This window comes from Protopterus annectens, chromosome 2.part0 (assembly GCF_019279795.1).
Source record: "Protopterus annectens isolate FY-2018-M chromosome 2.part0, PAN1.0, whole genome shotgun sequence".
NCBI lineage: Eukaryota > Metazoa > Chordata > Ceratodontiformes > Protopteridae > Protopterus > Protopterus annectens.
The window spans coordinates 1,382,653,953-1,382,672,305 of record NC_056728.1 but is presented as its reverse complement, the minus strand read 5'-3'; the positions used below and the strand labels follow the sequence as shown (position 1 = coordinate 1,382,672,305).

The following is an 18,353-nucleotide window of genomic DNA, read 5'->3' as shown; positions in this document are numbered from 1 at the left end:
TCCCTGCAGACATTACCATTCTTCAGGAAGGTCTGTCTCTGACTAATAAATGGTGCCAAAGATATGGTCTTAAATGCAATGCTAAGAAATGCATAATTGTACCTTTTTGGATTTCAACCATCCCATCTAATTACCGTGTTGATAATATACTCCTAAGAGTCGACCCAGTGGTCAGGGATCTGGGTACGCACATAGACAGTACAACCATGTGGCCACAGTGATGAGGAAATCCTTTTATGTTGCACAGCTTATAAGTAAGGGCATGGCATCTAAGTCCAAGGAGGTTATTATTCCACTGTACTCCACCCTTAGACCAATCATAGAGTACAGTGCTCCCTTTTGTATATATGCAGCAACTATAGAGACTTCAAAGGATCCTTACAAAAAGAATACAAGGCATAGCAAACCTGCCTTATACAGACCACCTTAAAACCCTTTCACTCTACTCAGTCTCCTATAGATTGCTGAGGAGTGATCTGTGACTGGCTTACAAGACATCTGCAAACCCCACTCTTATGAATCTCCTACATGTTCGTAAGTCAAAGAGTGCCAGGAAATACAAGGTCTAGGGACCTGAATTTTGTCTGATTTAAACAGAACATGTTGAAGAGACAGGTATGTGTCCCAGAGACTACCCCTGCTATGGAACAGCCTTCCAGTCTATGTGAATCTGAGTTTGTCTGTTACCAAGTTTAAGCACAACCTAGACAAGTGGATGCAGAATAGGAAATTTACACCAGACCTAGCACCCATGTCTCTTATGGACAGAGGCAGCTTATAAATGCCTGGCCCTCAATGTCCTATTTGGATACAGGACATCATTATTCTTTTGGGAAAACTTAGCTAGGCTTAGAATGGTCCCCTCCCCCCAGGTTGTTAGTCTACTAATCTTTATCAGAAGAAGAATCGTTCACCTGTTTTAGAGCTTTCAATTGATATGTGACAAGAGGAGGTGGCATGTTGCTATTTTGTGATGTTAGAGAGAGAATTGAAACTGTGCATATAATATTTCACAATATTTCAAATGGGTTCATAGGTATTTACTAAGCTAATGACCACAAGGGCCTTTTTAAGCCTAGCCATGCATCCCAAATCTCTGACAAGTTCTGATACCCTTGATAAGTGCAAGCATGGGCCTGTGAGATGAACCATTTACAGGTTACCTGTTTGCATCAGAGACATAGGTGCCAAACCAGGGATGAATTTCCGGTTTTCTTTTCAGTTGTCCAAGTTACACTTGAATTGGACTAGGAAGGAACTCTGCTTTACATGGATGAGGAGCCTGTTCCATAGACAGAGTAGTTTCTGGGATACATACCTATCTCTCCAGGAGGTCATATTTATATCTCAGCCAAGGTTTACGTCTTTAGCATGGGTAATTTTGGTACTGTTTGTTTTTTGGATATGCAGGAGGTCCATTAGAGTAGGGTCTCCGAATGCACTGTATGCCAGGCATAGATCTCCCCTCAAAAGTCTGTAGGAGACTGAATACAGGGATAGGGCCTTGAGGCTGTCTGCAAAGGACATATTACTTATGTCCTGTATTGTTTTAGTGAGGAAGCTCTGTGGACGTTCCAGTTGTTGGATATGCCTGATTAGGTACATACCAAAGGGGACATTGTACTCAATGATAGGTCTTATGAATGCCAAATACAGTGGAACAGTGACTTCCTTGCACTTAGATGCCATACATTTTATAAGCTGTGCAACATTGAATGATTTCCTTACCACTGTAGACACATGATGATGATTTACAAAGAAATATCAAATCAATGTTTGTAAAACCATGTATGTTAGATGTCAGGTATCAGTGGCAACATTGTGTACCTTAATGTTTTGTATAAGACTGGATGGTGCAAAGTGGGCAGCCTCCCTGGTTGCAAGGTGTTGTAGGCACAGCTGGCAAATCCTTCATTTTTTTTTGTTCTTTACATAAATGTGAAGGTGGGCAGTAAATTGTGGGGGCTTTAGAATCTGGCAATCCTCCTTAGAAGGGAAGGCGCATGAGACTGTAGAACTTTTATTTTTTTATCTGCTGTTACTCTGTCACATATGTAGAGTGTGAGGGATGTTGGGCATTAGGATCTGGCACCCTTCTTCAGGAGAGAAGGGAAGAGTGCCAGATCAGAGAATGTACTTATTCTGTTCTCCTAATTTTTTTTTTACTCATCAAACTAACATCAAGTGAACAGGAAGGTAAGAGGCTGTCTGTCATAGGAATCAAGTTTTCTTCCTCCCCCTTCTGCAGGAACCAGCAGAGTGGGAAGATGGGGTTCAGTGAGTCCTAAGGGTCTTTTCCCGATTGTCAGGATGAATCCACTTCTAGATGCAGAGGGAGAGAATTTAATGGTAGATGCTGTCCCAGAGGTAGAGGGGGTCCACAAGATCAGGGCTTTAGAGAACCTTTCTCTGACAGGCCCTTTCAGCACTCCTGAGGCACAGCCCAGTCAGGGACAGACTTTTGTTGCACCCAGAAGCCTGGACAAACATAACAAATGACACCTGGGTGTTAAATATAATTTCCAGAGGTTATTATATTCCCTTTTCCCTTCCTCCTCCCAGTTTCGGGATGTTTCTCCCTGATTTGCCACCCAGTCAGAGGGAGAGTGCCCATCTAGAGGTTCAAAAACTTCTAGAAAAAAAAGAGTCACCCAGCAGTCCCAACTAAACAACTAGGATGCAGAATTCACTCACACTTCTTTTTAGTGCCAAAGAAAACAGGGGACCTTTGACTAATCTTGGATCTAAGCAGTTTGAATTTGTTCATAAAGAAGTCAAATTTTTTGCATGATTATAGTATAGTCCATTCTGCTGCTTCTATGCAAGGATGACTGGATGTGCTTTCCAGGACGCATACTATCATATCAGAATAGACAGGCAGTCCAGGAGATATCTACACATTTTTCTGGGGGCCAATTATTACCAATTCAGAGCACTGACCTTTGGCCTCACCCCCCCCCAACCAGGTGTTCACCAAATGCATGGCAGTGGTTGCAGCTCACCTCCGTCTGCAAGAATTCCAGATGTTTCCACACCTGGACGATTGGCTCCTAACAGCACCTGCAAGGCATCAACTACTTCAGGCTAGTCAGGTTATGTTGCATCTATTTAATCACCTGGGAATTACAGTGAACATGGCAAAATCCAAGATAACAACTGTACAGGACATCAAATTCATAGGAATGCATTTGAATGCAATCACACAGATAGCAACCCTACCTCCCCAGAGAATAAGATCCTTGAGTCAGCAGGTTCAACACTTACTAGACACCCCGGTACTGCCTGCTCAACTGGTTCTCCTGGCCCTAGGGTCTGTGTCAGATACCATTCTTCTGGTCCCCTTAGCCAGATCCTTCATGTGAATTCTCCAAAGGACCGTAGCGTGCATTGCTGTACAGTAAACTCTCAGTTAACTAGCACCCATGGGGAGTGGTAGATTCCGAATAACTGTCATTTCTGGTTGCTTGAGAGTTACAATTAAAAATAGGCATGACTAATACTGTACCCTATACTACTTGTTTGGTTTGACTTGTATTCAGGTTGGCGAGAGAGGGAATTTATTCCCATCTTCCTTTTTAAAACTCTCAAACTCTAAAAGTGTAAGGTATGTTTTTTTTTTTTGGGGGGGGGGGGGCAGAAAGTGCAACACATGAAAATTGTAATTTATTTCTTCTATATTTTTTGCCAGTTACTTGAGTTCCAGCTAACTGACAGTTTACTGTATTCAGTTCCATCTATTGTCAACTCCAGTCAGAATAACTTCAATTTGCAGGCGACATCTGCAGTGGTGGACCCTTATGGATGACCTCCATCTTGGCAGACCTTTTGCTCTTCCCCCACCTATAGCCACAGTGACTATGGACGCCTCCCTTTTGGGGGCGCATTCCCAGGGAAGGATGGTCCAAAACACGTGGTCCACAACAGAGACCAAATTGCACATAAATGTACTGGAGATGAGGGTAGTCCTCCTCACATTGCAAGCTTTTCAGGACTGCCTTCCTCTGAGGACAATTGCAATTCTTACAGACAATATGTCAGTGGTTTGGTACCTCAACAAGCAGGGGGGGAACCTGTTCATACCCACTGTGCAGGGAGGTCATGAGGGTTTGGGAATGGATGATTTCTTCAAACCACTTGTTCAATGCAACGCACATCCCAGAGGAGTTCAGCATTCAGGCAGACAGACTGAGCAGATCGATCTTAAGTCCATACGAGTGGTCCCTGAACCAATCAGTAGCAAATCAAATATTCAGCTGTTGGAGCTAGCCTTGCTGAAACCTTTTTGCCTTTCCCATAAACAGCAAGTGCAGCAAGTACTTTGTTCTGATCCCCCTTGGTGGAGTCAACCAGGGATACCCTAATCCACTAAACCAAAAAATAGGTGAAAAGGACCAAGAACAAAAGACCAATAAACCAAAAACACTCAGTCTGGCACACTGGCCCAATAAAGGCACAACACAGTACACCTGCACCACGAAAGATACATATGAATTGCTGGAAGCCACCAAGTTAAATGGAAAAACAACAGTTTATTCTCAGGTACACAGATTAAACACTTTCATTCCTCACAGAGAACTTCATCATGGTGTAGGTATACTGTGTTGTGCCTTTATTGGGCTATTGTGCCAGACTGAGTGTTTTTGGTTTAATGCTCTAATCCATGATTGTCCCCCAGGTCTCCTCTATACTTATCCTCCAATTCCCCTGATACACAAAGTTCTACAGAAAGCCAGCAGGTTGAAGACCAGTCTTATCCTCATTGCCCCTTACTGGCCTTGTCAGGTATGGTTCCCCTTCCTATGGTCTTACAGCAAATATCCTCCATGGATACTGGATCTCAGGATCTGATTTCCCATTTGTTGGAATGCCAGATTCCCAATCTTTAATCCTTCAAACTGACCACTTGGCTTCTGTACTTCCAGTAATTTTACAAAAGTCCAGACTAGCTTCCACGGTTTGGGAAACTAGTCTTGCTTCTCAGAAGTCAAACCTCATTCCAAGCCAGAGTTTTATTCATTTTAACTTACATCAGCTATGGTGGCAGACTTGTTCCTTGGTCTGCTTCTCAGAAGTCCTCCACCAAGCAAGTATATTGTAGTAAATGGAAGAGATTTTCCATTTTGGCTTCACAGAGGAATTTTAACCCTTTTTCTGCTTCAGTCCTGGACATCCTTATGTTTCTCAGCTTGCTTTTCCAGCACAGAGCTAGTTTTTCCACTATAAAGTTGCAACTTGGGGCTATCACAAATTTCCATGTAGGAACTATGTAGGGCTTTTATGAAAGGGTTTTTTCATCTCAGACCTCCAATAAAAGATCCTTCCCCTACTTGGGATTTTACCTTGGTACTTCAGGGACACATTCAGAAACCATTTGAACCTGCTAGCTCATGTGATTTAAACATTTTATCTTGGAAGACTGCCTTTCTAGTGGCTATTAATTCAGCTAGAAGAGTATCCGAATTGCAAGCTCTGTCTTCCTAACCACCATATATAACTTTCTTTAAAGATAGAATCTCATTCAGAACAAATCTGTCTTTCATACCAAAGGTCACCTCAGATGCAAATATTAATCAGACCGTTTACTTGCCTATATTCTTCCCTAATTACTCCAATAAAGGTGAATACATGCTGCATTCGTTGGATGTACACAGACAGTTGCATTTTTATTTATACAGAATTAAATCACACAGGAAATCTGAACAGTTGTTCATTGCTTTCTCACCAAGTATGTTAAGTCAGGCTGCATCCAAGATCACTATAGCAAAGTGGATTACGGACTGTGTTTCTGCAGTTTTACTCACAGCAAGGCAAGCAATTTTCCCATCCAGTTTGAGATCTCTCTACCAGGTCTATATCTATTTCGTCTGCCTTCTCCGCAAGGACTCCTGCTGAAATAATTTGTGCTGCAGCTGCTTGGTCCACATCACATACCTTTGTATCGTGCTACAAATTGGACATTATTTTTAGAAACAGGGCATCCTTTGGTGCCACAGTGCTCAGGCAAATGCTTCCTTGAGGTCCTCCCAGGGTTTGTGTAGCTGGAGACTTGTGATGCATAATGAAATGGACAACATCAGATTAGAAGTTATGTACTTACCATAACTTGGTATCTGTGTTGTCCAGTTTCATTATGCATCCCATCCCACCCTCCTTCCCCCATCCATTTTGCAGCTGAGGCGATATAGAGGATAAGGATAAGGGAATCCACTGGGTCCTAGTTTGGGCTCTGTTTAGTCACTTTCTTTGTCCAGTACTGTAGATCTGTCTTTATGAAGGGATGCAAATCCGATCTGAGGGGTTGAAGAGGAGTGAGGCATTATGGGAGAGGGAGGAGTTTGAGGCTCAGATCATATGTTTGGAAGAAAGGCCGAGTCGGATCTGAAGACCCATTTGTGATGCATAATGAAATTGGACAACACAGATGCCAAGTTATGGTAAGCACATAACTTCTGTTTTCTTCTCTAGTATGTTTATATTTTATGCTGCAGCACAGATAGAGACATTTTCATACTAAAGATCTTTTAATAGTCAGCTTTTAAACAAACATACACAAATTTTGCCATAATTGTCTTCTTTCTGACTTTTTTTATTTATGTATTTGAAGGTGGGGCACTTGGTGCCCAAGAGCTAGGGCTTTGCTCCTTCAAAAATTAATTTGGACACCTTGGTTTACATGTATACCTGCCTACAGTCATGTACAGCTGCTTCTGTAAAGCCCATAGCTGTTCTCTTAGTAGTATAGACTGATGTTTTCCATCTCTTTAGTTGGGTCAGCTGTTAAGAATGTAGATAATGGGTGCCAAGGATGACTAGAGTAAGGCGTCATTATGTACTTGAGGCTTTGCAGAGCAATTGTTAAATATTTTGTCATTACCACCCCTTGCTGTTACTTAGCAGTTTAATATTTTCAGGATAAGAAGTAAAAATATTGCAAATCATGCAACTAGTTGAAGGCTTGATTGTTCCCAGAGGAGAAGTTTAGATGAATGAGAAAACAAAATGTCTCTAGCTTCAATATCCAGTGTTTTTTGTAGACTAACTAAGCAGTGTCAGGTCAAACACGTTGAAGATGCAAGTGTGTCAAAAACAATGCATAAGAGTTTTGCATTAATTTTTTTCATTTTGTCCAGTTGCATCATTCAGAGGTAGTAAATAGACATTGAAGATGCATTGTACATGAATGCAAGAGCAGGAATGAAGAATCCATCATGTGCCTGCTAATGTCTTACTTGGAATTTCCTTTACTTACAGTTTTAATAAGTCAATATCCAGAATATAAGTTTTATATATATATATATATATATATATATATATATATATATATATATATATATATATATATATATATATATAAATATAGAAAAGAAGCTGTCATTAAAGGGACAATTAGTAGGACATATAAAATAGTGCATAATAGGAATCACTCAGAGGAGGTTAGAATGGCTTGAGCAGTGAGCTTGGATAAGCAATTCACAAAGAAACAATGGGAGGATATATGTATGCCTCTCATATTTGCAACAACGTCTGGAAGATTTAGGATTTTTGTTAGGAGGTGTTTACAGAGGTATTTTTATACCCCAAGCAGACACTAAAGAATTTTTCCTCAGGTAGATTGCAAATGTTAAGAGATGTTTTGGGGAAGAAAGAGGTAATTGGGAACATATTTTTTGGGAGTGTAATGAGCTGGCAGACTACTGTGTCAGAAATACTGAGCGAGTAAACTGGTGTAATCAAGGAAATTATATTTTGAGCTGTGATAAAGGATCTGAATTGCCTAGACATAGTAAGGCATTGCTGAGTTTAATTCGGGTGGTTGCTTAAAAGCAAATACTTGAAAATGGAAATCAATGTCTAAACGGACCGTATTAGAAAAAGTGAATATCATAACAGAGGTAAAAGAACTGGAAGAAGGATCTTTAGAAAAGGGTAGGTACAAATTACATAGAAAAAGATCGCCAGTTGTAGCAACAGTACAACACAGAATAATGTTTTGGAGGAGGAATGGGGTTTAAGGGAAGGCAGGATGGCACGAACTATGTAATGTTCTTTTGACAGTGATTGTATAGAAGATGTACTGTATAATATTTGCAACTCAGACTATGTCATTATGGTTTGTTTTCATTTATGTAAATGTATGATTGCCTATGTCATAAGTGATAATTCAGTAAAGATGGTTTTTGGTTAAAAAAAAAAAATTCAAGCCTTTCTTTGAACTCTATTGTGTGACTGTGCTTCTTGTGCCAGTCTTTTGAGTTCTGATGTTATGCTTGATAAAGAAGTATGCCACATGTAAGAATGTTTGTTCTCTTTGAAAATTAATATCACAGTTTTAACAGGCTCAATTTTTTTCTTTAAAGAAGATAATCGTTGTCCTGTATCTTTCCCGATTTTGTCTTTCAGCTAAACATCAGAGGTCGCACAACCACATTCTCAGCACAGGATCACTCAAAAGCAAACAGTACCTGGGTGGTTACCGTTTGTCATCATCATCATCATCTCCTTCAGTGGCCAGTCCCGCCTACTCTTGTGAGCATATTACTGAATGCACGAGGTTCCAAATGGCTGCACCTCTACTGCATTCATAATATAGAATTTTGTTGTGCACACCATCTGTATGTTTTTTGTTTACACTTTGGTGAAGTGAACGTTCCATGCAAATAAAAGACAAAAAAAAGGGAAAAATGATATAAAAGTGATTCACAGACTATGAGACTTTTACATTTCTAATTTTTGTTATGCCAAACATTTAAATAATTATCAGTACTGTCAACACATTTGTAAAAATGTATTGGAAAATGTCTTTTATAGAAGTGTACAATTTTAGTTTATTTTGACGATCTTCACATGCTAGTTTTGTTTAGTGTACCAATATTTGAAATGGATTCGCTGAGAATTGTAAAGTACTTCAGCTGCAGAAATGCTTTGTTTTTTGACAGTGATTGCTCTTTAGTGAAGGTGCATCTGTTGTGGGGAAATCCAAACTTGAATAAAGTCAACATCAGATCACTTTCCACTGCAGCTCTGGCCAGTCAGTTTTATCTTTTGTTTCTGTAGCTTTTCTGGTTTGTTTAGAGGGTTTTGTATGGTGAATGAAAGGGTACATAGATTGCTGTGTTCATACTTGTTTCTACTTACTGTCATCAGTGTTGTTTACACTCATATTTTGTGTTCTGTTGAGTGTGCATGTGTGTATATTCAAAAATCTAGCTATCTTTACATTTTAGACCCTTTGCAGGTGTATGGGATTGTGAATGGAATACATACTATGAATGCTTTTTATTGGATCATTAGTTCTATGGGTTTTTTTTAGTTTGTTTTCCTTTTGTATTCATTAATTCGTAGCTGCTTCCAGGCTGAAAGGTGACTGCTGTGTGTATAAAAGCAGGCACTGTAACGGCCAAACCCTTGTGCTATCCACTCTGTATTTTTGTACTATGATCTTGAGTTTGCAGGCTGTACACAATGAGGAAGTAAGATGTGTGAAATACAGATGAGACTTGTCACTAACCATTTCTTTAGGCAGTACTGGATTTATGCAGTAAAACTGACTTCTCAAAGTGAAAAACTTTTCTAATTTAAATTTTATTTAAAAGTTTCAAAATGCTTTTGCTTTGACATATTTGCAATACAGATAAAATATATATATAAATATATACATATGTATACACTTAATCTTATAAACCTTCCATTTTTTATGTACTTCCTCAAAGGCAGATGGTCAGTTGCATTTCTTCCTAGTGACTATACTGCTGAACCTATGTGTATTGTGCATGATATACAGTTTAGTAAGTCTTATTTTTTATTTCATGTCTGTGATTTGGCAGTTCAGTATTTATTCTATCAATATAGCAAAAACTTCTCATTTCAACATGTGCACTGATTACACACCACAGTGAGTCTGTAAATGTTTTAGATGTTAGTAATGGATTATGTGGGCTGACACCTCTCTACCAGTGTTGTCACTCAATCAAAAGTATGTATTGAAAACTAAACATGTTAATGTACTGAGCCATGTTATAACCTGCCAATGACATCTGTGAAGCAGTAACTGCCTCTTTTTTATTTTCTTTTTGTGGACAGCTTCTGTGAACATCAGTGTATCTAAATAAAAAAAAATCAAATTGTAGTTCTTTTTATAGTGCATGTGGTGTCAAAGTATTATCTTATAGACAAAGCTTGTCTTCCACACTGAGCTGTGAGGAAAACGTGACCAATCAACTCCACCACAGTCAAAATTTCACATTTATCTTCTGTTTTTCTAATGAAATAATGTAGTCTTTATGGAATACTATATATATATATATATATACTTCTTGCCATAAAGTGAAACAACTGATTGATATATTTAAATAATAATAAATTTGTGATTTCTGCTGAATTTTGGGATATTTTGTTTGAAGTACTTTGTCTGAAAATGTATGTAAATTATGTTTAGGTAATTAGTAGACTTTTTCAGCATGACAGCATTGCATATTTCACTGTGTGTCACATTTACACCTTCTGCACAAGGCTTTGCTACTTCCGTCTTATTTAAATTTTTTACATATACTCTGGCAGTGAACTAACATCTAAGAGAAATACTTGTATCTTATAGGAAATATCCCCATCGGGGTAACATATGTGAAACCCACAGCTAAGTAAGTTGCCATTTAAGAAACTATAAAGGGCTGCTGTTCACAGTTGGCACTTGGTGCCGAGGGTTGAATCTGTGATCTGTAGTTCCTGTGGTACAGGGTTTGATTCCCTCAACCTTCATTTGTCTACTGTGTGACCTTGAGCAAGTCACTTAATCAAATATTGCTACTGGTTCATCCCTGAAAAGGGATTGTATGTCCACTGGGTCTACCTGGTTAAGAAATGGGTGTAATAATAATAATAATAACTCACACAATGATACACATTGCTGCAGATAGGTAGGAGCTAACCTGTAGCCAGCCTTAAAATGTGCATGCTGTCTCCACATATCATTAGACAAGAAATAGTGGCTTCCAGTTTCATAACACTGGTAGAGTATGCTGGTATCACTTCACTTGCTGATGCACTTGTCTTCAGAACAGTCTTGCGCATAAGACTGAGTAACTAGAGATTGGCTGGTAAAACATCTTTATTTTTATTTATTTACTTAGTTGGTTATATGATGGTACAACAAATGCTCAAAAACATCCTTTTTCTGGTGTGATTTTAGGTATACAAACAGAACTATACATAACATGCACTATTTAAAGGTGCACAGTACCAAAGTGCAGAATGATAATTTTTATTAATAATGTGTCCTAGCTGCCCATTATGTTGGAGTATGTTTTAACCTGATCGATATGCTTTGGCCTAACTCATTCATGCATTGTACCTTCGATAAACATAACATTTGGTTTTACATCTTTTACAGTGTTCTTCCTTCTGATGAATGTATCAGATGAAATCTACAGTCTTTGATTGTTCGAGATATAACTAAAACTTTGGAAGAACAAGGAAAGTTTAACAAAAGTAGAAAGAAGAGTGCAATCTTGCATGTTGTATACTACTGTTGGATATTACATGATCACTGTACCATATCTGGACATGGGTTACACTGCATTTACTCAACTTGATATTGGATGGTCATGAGAGTGAAGCTATTATTATAAATGTAAGCCAAGTTGTACTATTAATTCCTACACTATTTATCAAAATTCTTATTGACATGCCAAAGTATCACCTTACATTCAGTTAAATGTTCCCTTAAAAAGAGATGCCATGGTATAAAGTTTATACTTTCTATTAACAAAGGATTTTCATTTTTATTAAACTTTCTTCCTTATTTATTGCATTTTTGTTGCCATTCTGTAATAGAATCCCACTCTTTGTGACCTCAAAAGACTTCAACACACCAGGATTGTCTGTCAAACACTGTTTCTTTAAGTTCTTGCAAATTCATATTCATTACTTCAGTAATACTGTCCATCTTCCTTAGCCTCTGATGTATTTTATTGTTTTGTCTATGATCTTTCCCACTGATGGTGTCTTCTCTAATGAATTCTGCCCTCACTCATGTTATCTAGCCAACGTATGTGAGTTTTCATTTCAGTATCAAGTTTTCCAGTGTGTTCCGGTTTTATTTCTTTAAGTATTATTTGGTTTCACTTTCTTTCAGTCCATGGAATTCTCGAAAGTTTTCTCCAGCACCAGAGTTGAAAAGCATCATTCTTCCACCCCATAGCACTTCTAGTAGTCCAGCCGTATATTACTAATGAGAAACAATAGACTTGACTATATGAACATTTGCTGACTGCATGACATCTTTGCTCTTTTAAAAGCATATCCAGATTTGTCATAGATTTCCTTACAAAGAAGCAGGCATCTTTTAATTGAGTGATTGCAGTCACCATGTGCAGAGATCTGTGATCCAAGGAAAATAAAATCTGTCACTGTTTTTTCACTGTCCCATCTGTTTGCAAAGAATTGATAGACTAGATGACATAATTTGATTTTTTTTTCATGATTTTGAAATTTCTACTAACCAGCTTTTAAAATTTTTATCTCTGTCTTGAACAGCTGCTGCAACTATTTTCAGTCATCAGAGTAGTTAATATTTCTCCTAGTAATGATTATTCCAGCATCTGTAGCTCAGCATTTTGCATGACATGTTCAGCATTTAAATTTAATAAGCAGTGACACAATATGCAGCCTTGCCTTGTTTTTCATTTACTTAACTGCTACCCAGTTTAAATGTTACAGTTGCATTTTGCTCCCCCATTCAGAATCCAGTAATCATCCACACATTTTCTGCGTCCTTGCCAAATAAATAATTCTTATGGTTTTGCTGTACAACATTTAGAAAGCCCCCGTAGTTGTGTGCAGTATGGGTATATGGCCCTGTATTTGCACATGGTCTAGCTCAGTAGTGGAATCATCATTCTCCATGCTTGCTTTAGTAATTATTATTGCATTATACTTCCTTGCTACTACACGTTTAACCTAATTATGATATTGTATAATTCCATTACAGATGAATAAAATAGTTTTCGCTGAAGATTTTGCTGCTCCGCAGACTGAGTGAATTGGTTTTTGAAAACAGATTTTTTTCATTGTAGGGGACAAACCCTCCACATTCCCCATGCAAGGGCCCCTGCAGCCCAAATTGTAATGTAGTTTAGTCATAGGTTGCTGCTCCTTTAAGAAGGAGAAGTGGTGACTATTGTGATCTCTTTTGCAGAGTACACTGCATATAAGAGCTATTGGACTTTGTGCATCTGGAAAGATTACATATTTTATACAAGTTCCTAATGAAAGTGTGACAACCACCATTGGAATACTTGCAACAGTGAGAATAAAAGTGCAAAAGGAGGATGATATATTCACATACACACACACACACACACACACACACACACACACACACACACACACACACACACATATATACACACACACACACACACACACACACACACACACACACACACACACACACAGACACACAGACACACACACAGACACACACACACACACACACACACACACACACACACACACACACACACAAAAAAAACACACTTATATTTTACATTTGAGGTTGCAGCACAGAGCAAGTTTCAAGATATGCTATAGTTCTTTGGTAGGTCTACTTTATTTTTCATATGTGCTTGACTTGATATTCTGACTCTTGTACTTTTGATGCGGAGCAATTTATACATAGCAGATCTAGTGTATCCCTGCATCTTTTAGGTTGCTTGATTTTTCTGCAGTATATTCTTATCTGTCATATAAATAAACATAAGCATTATCTGAAGGTATTATTCCCTGTATACTACAGTCCAGTGCATTACAGTAAATTATTTAGGCATGCTGTTGTACTTTATTTCCCTGTGAAAGCAATTTCCATTTGGCTGTTTAGTGAATGTATAGTCAAGAAACGTTATGTTGTAGAATTAGAGATATACCTAAATTATTGTATAGTATTATCCATTGAGTAATCATTGAAGAATAACATTTTTTACATTAAATAATTAAATAATTTGATTTACTGGTAAAGCTGTCACACAGAACATTTGAGTGCAGTCTGTATAGATGATATTAACGAAGCTGTGTTGATTGTAGCAAGGTTTAGCAGTATATATTATAAGCTGGACTGAAGATTACAGAGGATAGTATCTATTAATTTAGTTTTTGTTGATAAAGGTTCAAGCCATTGTATAATGAAATATCACAAAAACATATGAGAAACAAGAAGGCTTGAAAAAAATTAAAAAATGCAGTTACAATATTAAAAAGACATATATTAAATGAATATAAACAAGAAATAATGTAAATGGTAGTATAAATATCTGTCTTAAAGCTCCCTGGAAGTCTTTACATATAGTCTTCTGAATAGAGGATAGTTGGTGTACCTCCTCAAGAAGGCCTCAGTCTCACTTGCCTAAATCGGGAAAAGTAGGTAATTCCACAAGAGTGGTACCAGGCTATGAAATTAATGCCTACCCAACATCTCATTCCAGTCCATGGGGTTATCCAGTAGCCCCTCACATTATGGTTGTACCTGCCTAGAGAGGATATAGGGAGATAGTAACTCCTGAAGGATTAGTATTAAAGTATCAAAAGTACAAAAGAAATGTCAAAATAATATTGTACTGAAAAAGTATTGCAATGCATCAAAAATGAAACAAAAAATATCACATGCTGGTACTGGTAGTGTAAAGGGATGCAGTCCTAACTGCTGCCCTACAGGTGACTGAAGTTCAACTAATGGCTGGGGCACTTGTTGGTGCTGGCAGGGGAAATTTGGGCATGCTTGTGCTGAAAGAAAGTGTATATGCCCAAGGGCATATGCATTTTGGCTATATCTTCCTGGTGCAGATCAGGGAAACTGGTATGACTCACCTCTTGTGGGTGGGTAGAGATCTTGTCAATATAAACAGCGCATGGAAGTGAGGTGGAGTGCAGTGCAGCACTGGTACCCATTGCACCTCCCACTGTGATTTAAGGGACAAAAACCTAAACCAACCGTAATGACTGCCCTCCTGGTCAACCCTCACCATGGTGATGGGGAATGAATGGGTTGATCAGTTGAGAGGAGCTGATGACTGGAAGGCAGTGGAGGCAAAGTGCCCCCACTAAAAATGTGAAACTACACTACAGTACATAATAAAAAAATAATAGAGGTAAATTGTTTGCAATGGAACTACATATAAGTACTAGAAAGTTTTTGTACCACAAGGAATTAAATGGAAATGGTGAAAACGGCATGGTGGAGTGATGTTACTGTATCTGTGCAGTTAAATATATATATGTATATATATATATATATGTATATGTGTATATATATATATATATATATATATATATATATATATATATATATATATATAAAAAATGCCCACACATCCACACATATATAAAGTACAATTAGTGTTTCTGAATTTGCCAGTTGTTGCATATAATTTAGTTGTGTAGTTAGGATGTTACCATCGATTTTTTGTTTGTCTGACTGCTGACATGTAAAGTATGTGATAAAAATGCTGTCAATATTCTCCATGTTTTTTTTTTCTGTAGGCTGGCCATAGTTCCTTCATATTATCAGTATAGAACTTGACTTGGTTTGTCTATCAGAAAAACAATATATTTATAGGATTGTATAATGTCACTCAGGATTTCAAAAACATCTCTGTTAATGGATCAACAAATCAGGAATTGCAGCAGTCTTTAAAGCAAGGAACACCATAGAAACCATACATTGGAAACACTGAGTACTTGTGGACAGTCTACCCAGACTAAACCTAGCAAATACAGACAACTTTATACCACACACAAGTATGTTTTAATGTATACTACAGCTGCCTTATAGCATATGAGCACACACACAAAGATGTAGGGTAACTCCCTTCTGTATAATCACCCATTTAAATTAATTATTAATTAAGAGCCAGCAGTTGCAAAATAATCTTAATTGGCACATACAAATGGTTGTCTATGTTTTAACAATATCACTTTGTGTTACAAAATGGATTTTGCAATGTACTGTTTTATGCAGTGGGCTGCACCACCCCACCCCAGCAGATTAAAATATTTCTTTAAACAAATACACATAATACATAATTTGTGAATGCTTGTGCTGTATACTATATTATACAGCTAATTTGTTTTGATGTCCTTTATACAGAGGATTGTGATCAGGTTGCTGATCATAACCTGCTTATTATGTGTTCGAGACATGGATGCCAAGAAATTCACCTCAAGAACACATACTTAATAGCTATGATCAGAGACCTGATCATAATTCTTTGTAGTGCTTTAACTGCTCCATTTACTACTAGCTACATTTAAAAAGTGTTGTATGTTTTGCTGACTTTCAAAGTTGTAAAGTTTGTGAGCACTGTCAGAAAAAGAGTTTAAAAATGTCTCTTATGTTTACATTCACCTTACCCATACCTCTCAGCTGTCCAGATTTTTGCAGAATGTCCAGATTTTTACCTCTTACATTTGGTTTTATGACTAATCACTGAGGACTGAAGTTATTAACTAATGGCATGCATTTGCGCTTCAGACTTCACATCCTTTAGAAAATGCAGACTAAAACAACTCTTTAGCTTTCTAAGTTTATAAGTCAGGAAAACATTACTCGCACAGACGGGAATAATAAACAAATCTGTTTTTGTCTGCCGCTGTCATTTGCTGGTCAGTGCAAGGAGTGCTTAACATTTGTTAACATTGGGTCTTGTGCTATAGTAGCACTTAACTGGTTTGTTTTTTTCCAGATATTGGAGGGTAATCTCCACACTCCATGGACTACATGACTAATTTGTCCTGCAGTAAAGTGCAAAGTACTTTATCATGATGTTAGAGACAGGCATACATTTTAATAAAATATTTCTAAGTAGGGGAGCTGTGACCTCTTGCACCCCTCCCTTCCCCCTGCAATATAAAGTATTTCTTTAAACAAAGACATGATGATAACTTTCACTGCATACCACATTACTTTCCAAATCTCTGTTAATGTACTACAGCACTGACTTATTAATGCATCTGTTGCACACCAAATTTGACTGCAAATCTCTGTTAATATACTGCAGAAAAGTACTAAAGTGATAGGCATATATTTGAATATAGTCTTTCTAAGGGTGGGTTGGGGGCTGTGCCCCATTCTCTGCCCTGCTTATAAAAACTAAATATTAAAAATTCTAAGTAGATATCATTGCATTACATACTGACTTATTTTTGTCAAAAGAGGTATGTCAACATTAATGTTTCCTTTGTTTTTTTTGCATGTTCTGTCTCATTTTTTTCCAAATATTTTATTGATTTTCAAAAAGAAAAGACAAAACATAATTTCTACTAGAATACAAATGAAACAAAGACAAACTATATACAATATGTACATATGGCCTATATGAAAAAAATGAGCATAACTTAGAGTTAGAGAGAGGTAGTTACACATAACAAAAAAATCAGTGTAATTTCTCCAAGTACTAAGAAGATGTGGAGATCTTTAAAGTCTCAATGAGAGAAAAAACTTTCTTCCAAGGATTGTTGATCTATTTATTAGGGAAGATTCTTGTTTCTTTTACCTTTGTCTCCATATGTATTGTTTTTTCTAGTAGATACATAAATTCTTGAAAGTTGGGTTCAGATGAAGTTTTCCATTTTCTTGTAATACATTTTCTAGCAATTGTTAGTATAGTCAATAGTAGATACAAATTCTTTTTGCTCATAACATTTGTTTCAGTTACATTCAGAAAAATCATGGATTTAGTTAGTATTAAGGAATCTGAAAAAATAACTTGAAGGAAATTTCCAATCCCCTCCCAGAATTTTTTAATTTTGATACACTCAAAAAATATATGAATCCAATCAGCATTACAATTCTGAGAACATCTCCAACAAAACAATTGTTTAGAAGAGTCCATTTTAGCTATCCTATTGGGGGTGTAAAATGCCCTGTGTAAGAATTTCCATGAAAAAATCTTCCAAGCTTGTAGATTGGAAGTTAATTTAATAGAATACAATAAATTAATTTTGTTTTCAGAGGAGAAGTTAATCTGATGACCTTTAGTAATAACATTCCAGAAGTTTTGTTTTGGATTAACTTTGTAAATTATTAAGTTTTTATAGAGCAATGAGGTTAAATTAGACCAATTATGATTATTATAAACCATTTATTGGATAATAGAAATTAATTTTGGTTCAGAACTAAAGGAGGAATTATTGATTATTCTGTATAACTCTTGAGCATGAAATAAAATGCTCTGAAGTATAAGCCAATCTGAATTTGGAATATCACAAGTGTTTATTATTTGTTGCATGTTTGCATGTTCTGTCTTTTAATTAAATGGGACCCAAGCAATGTTGTTTGTCTTTTCGGCTTTTTCCTGGTTAGGGGT

General features: G+C 37.2%; 1 protein-coding gene across 16 annotated transcripts in view; it reads left to right on the top strand.

Annotated features, from left to right (window-relative positions):
* The window catches only part of CAMK2D (calcium/calmodulin dependent protein kinase II delta), a 1,797,486-nt gene extending 1,787,108 nt beyond the window's left edge, over positions 1 to 10,378 (top strand). For all 16 annotated transcript variants that reach the window (XM_044061588.1, XM_044061589.1, XM_044061587.1 and 13 more), the window contains one exon: positions 8,401 to 10,378. In XM_044061588.1, the coding sequence (XP_043917523.1) occupies positions 8,401 to 8,404 (4 nt within the window). In that variant the 3' untranslated portion in view covers positions 8,405 to 10,378. The remainder of the gene's footprint in view (positions 1 to 8,400) is intronic.
* The last annotated feature ends 7,975 nt before the right edge of the window (positions 10,379 to 18,353 follow it).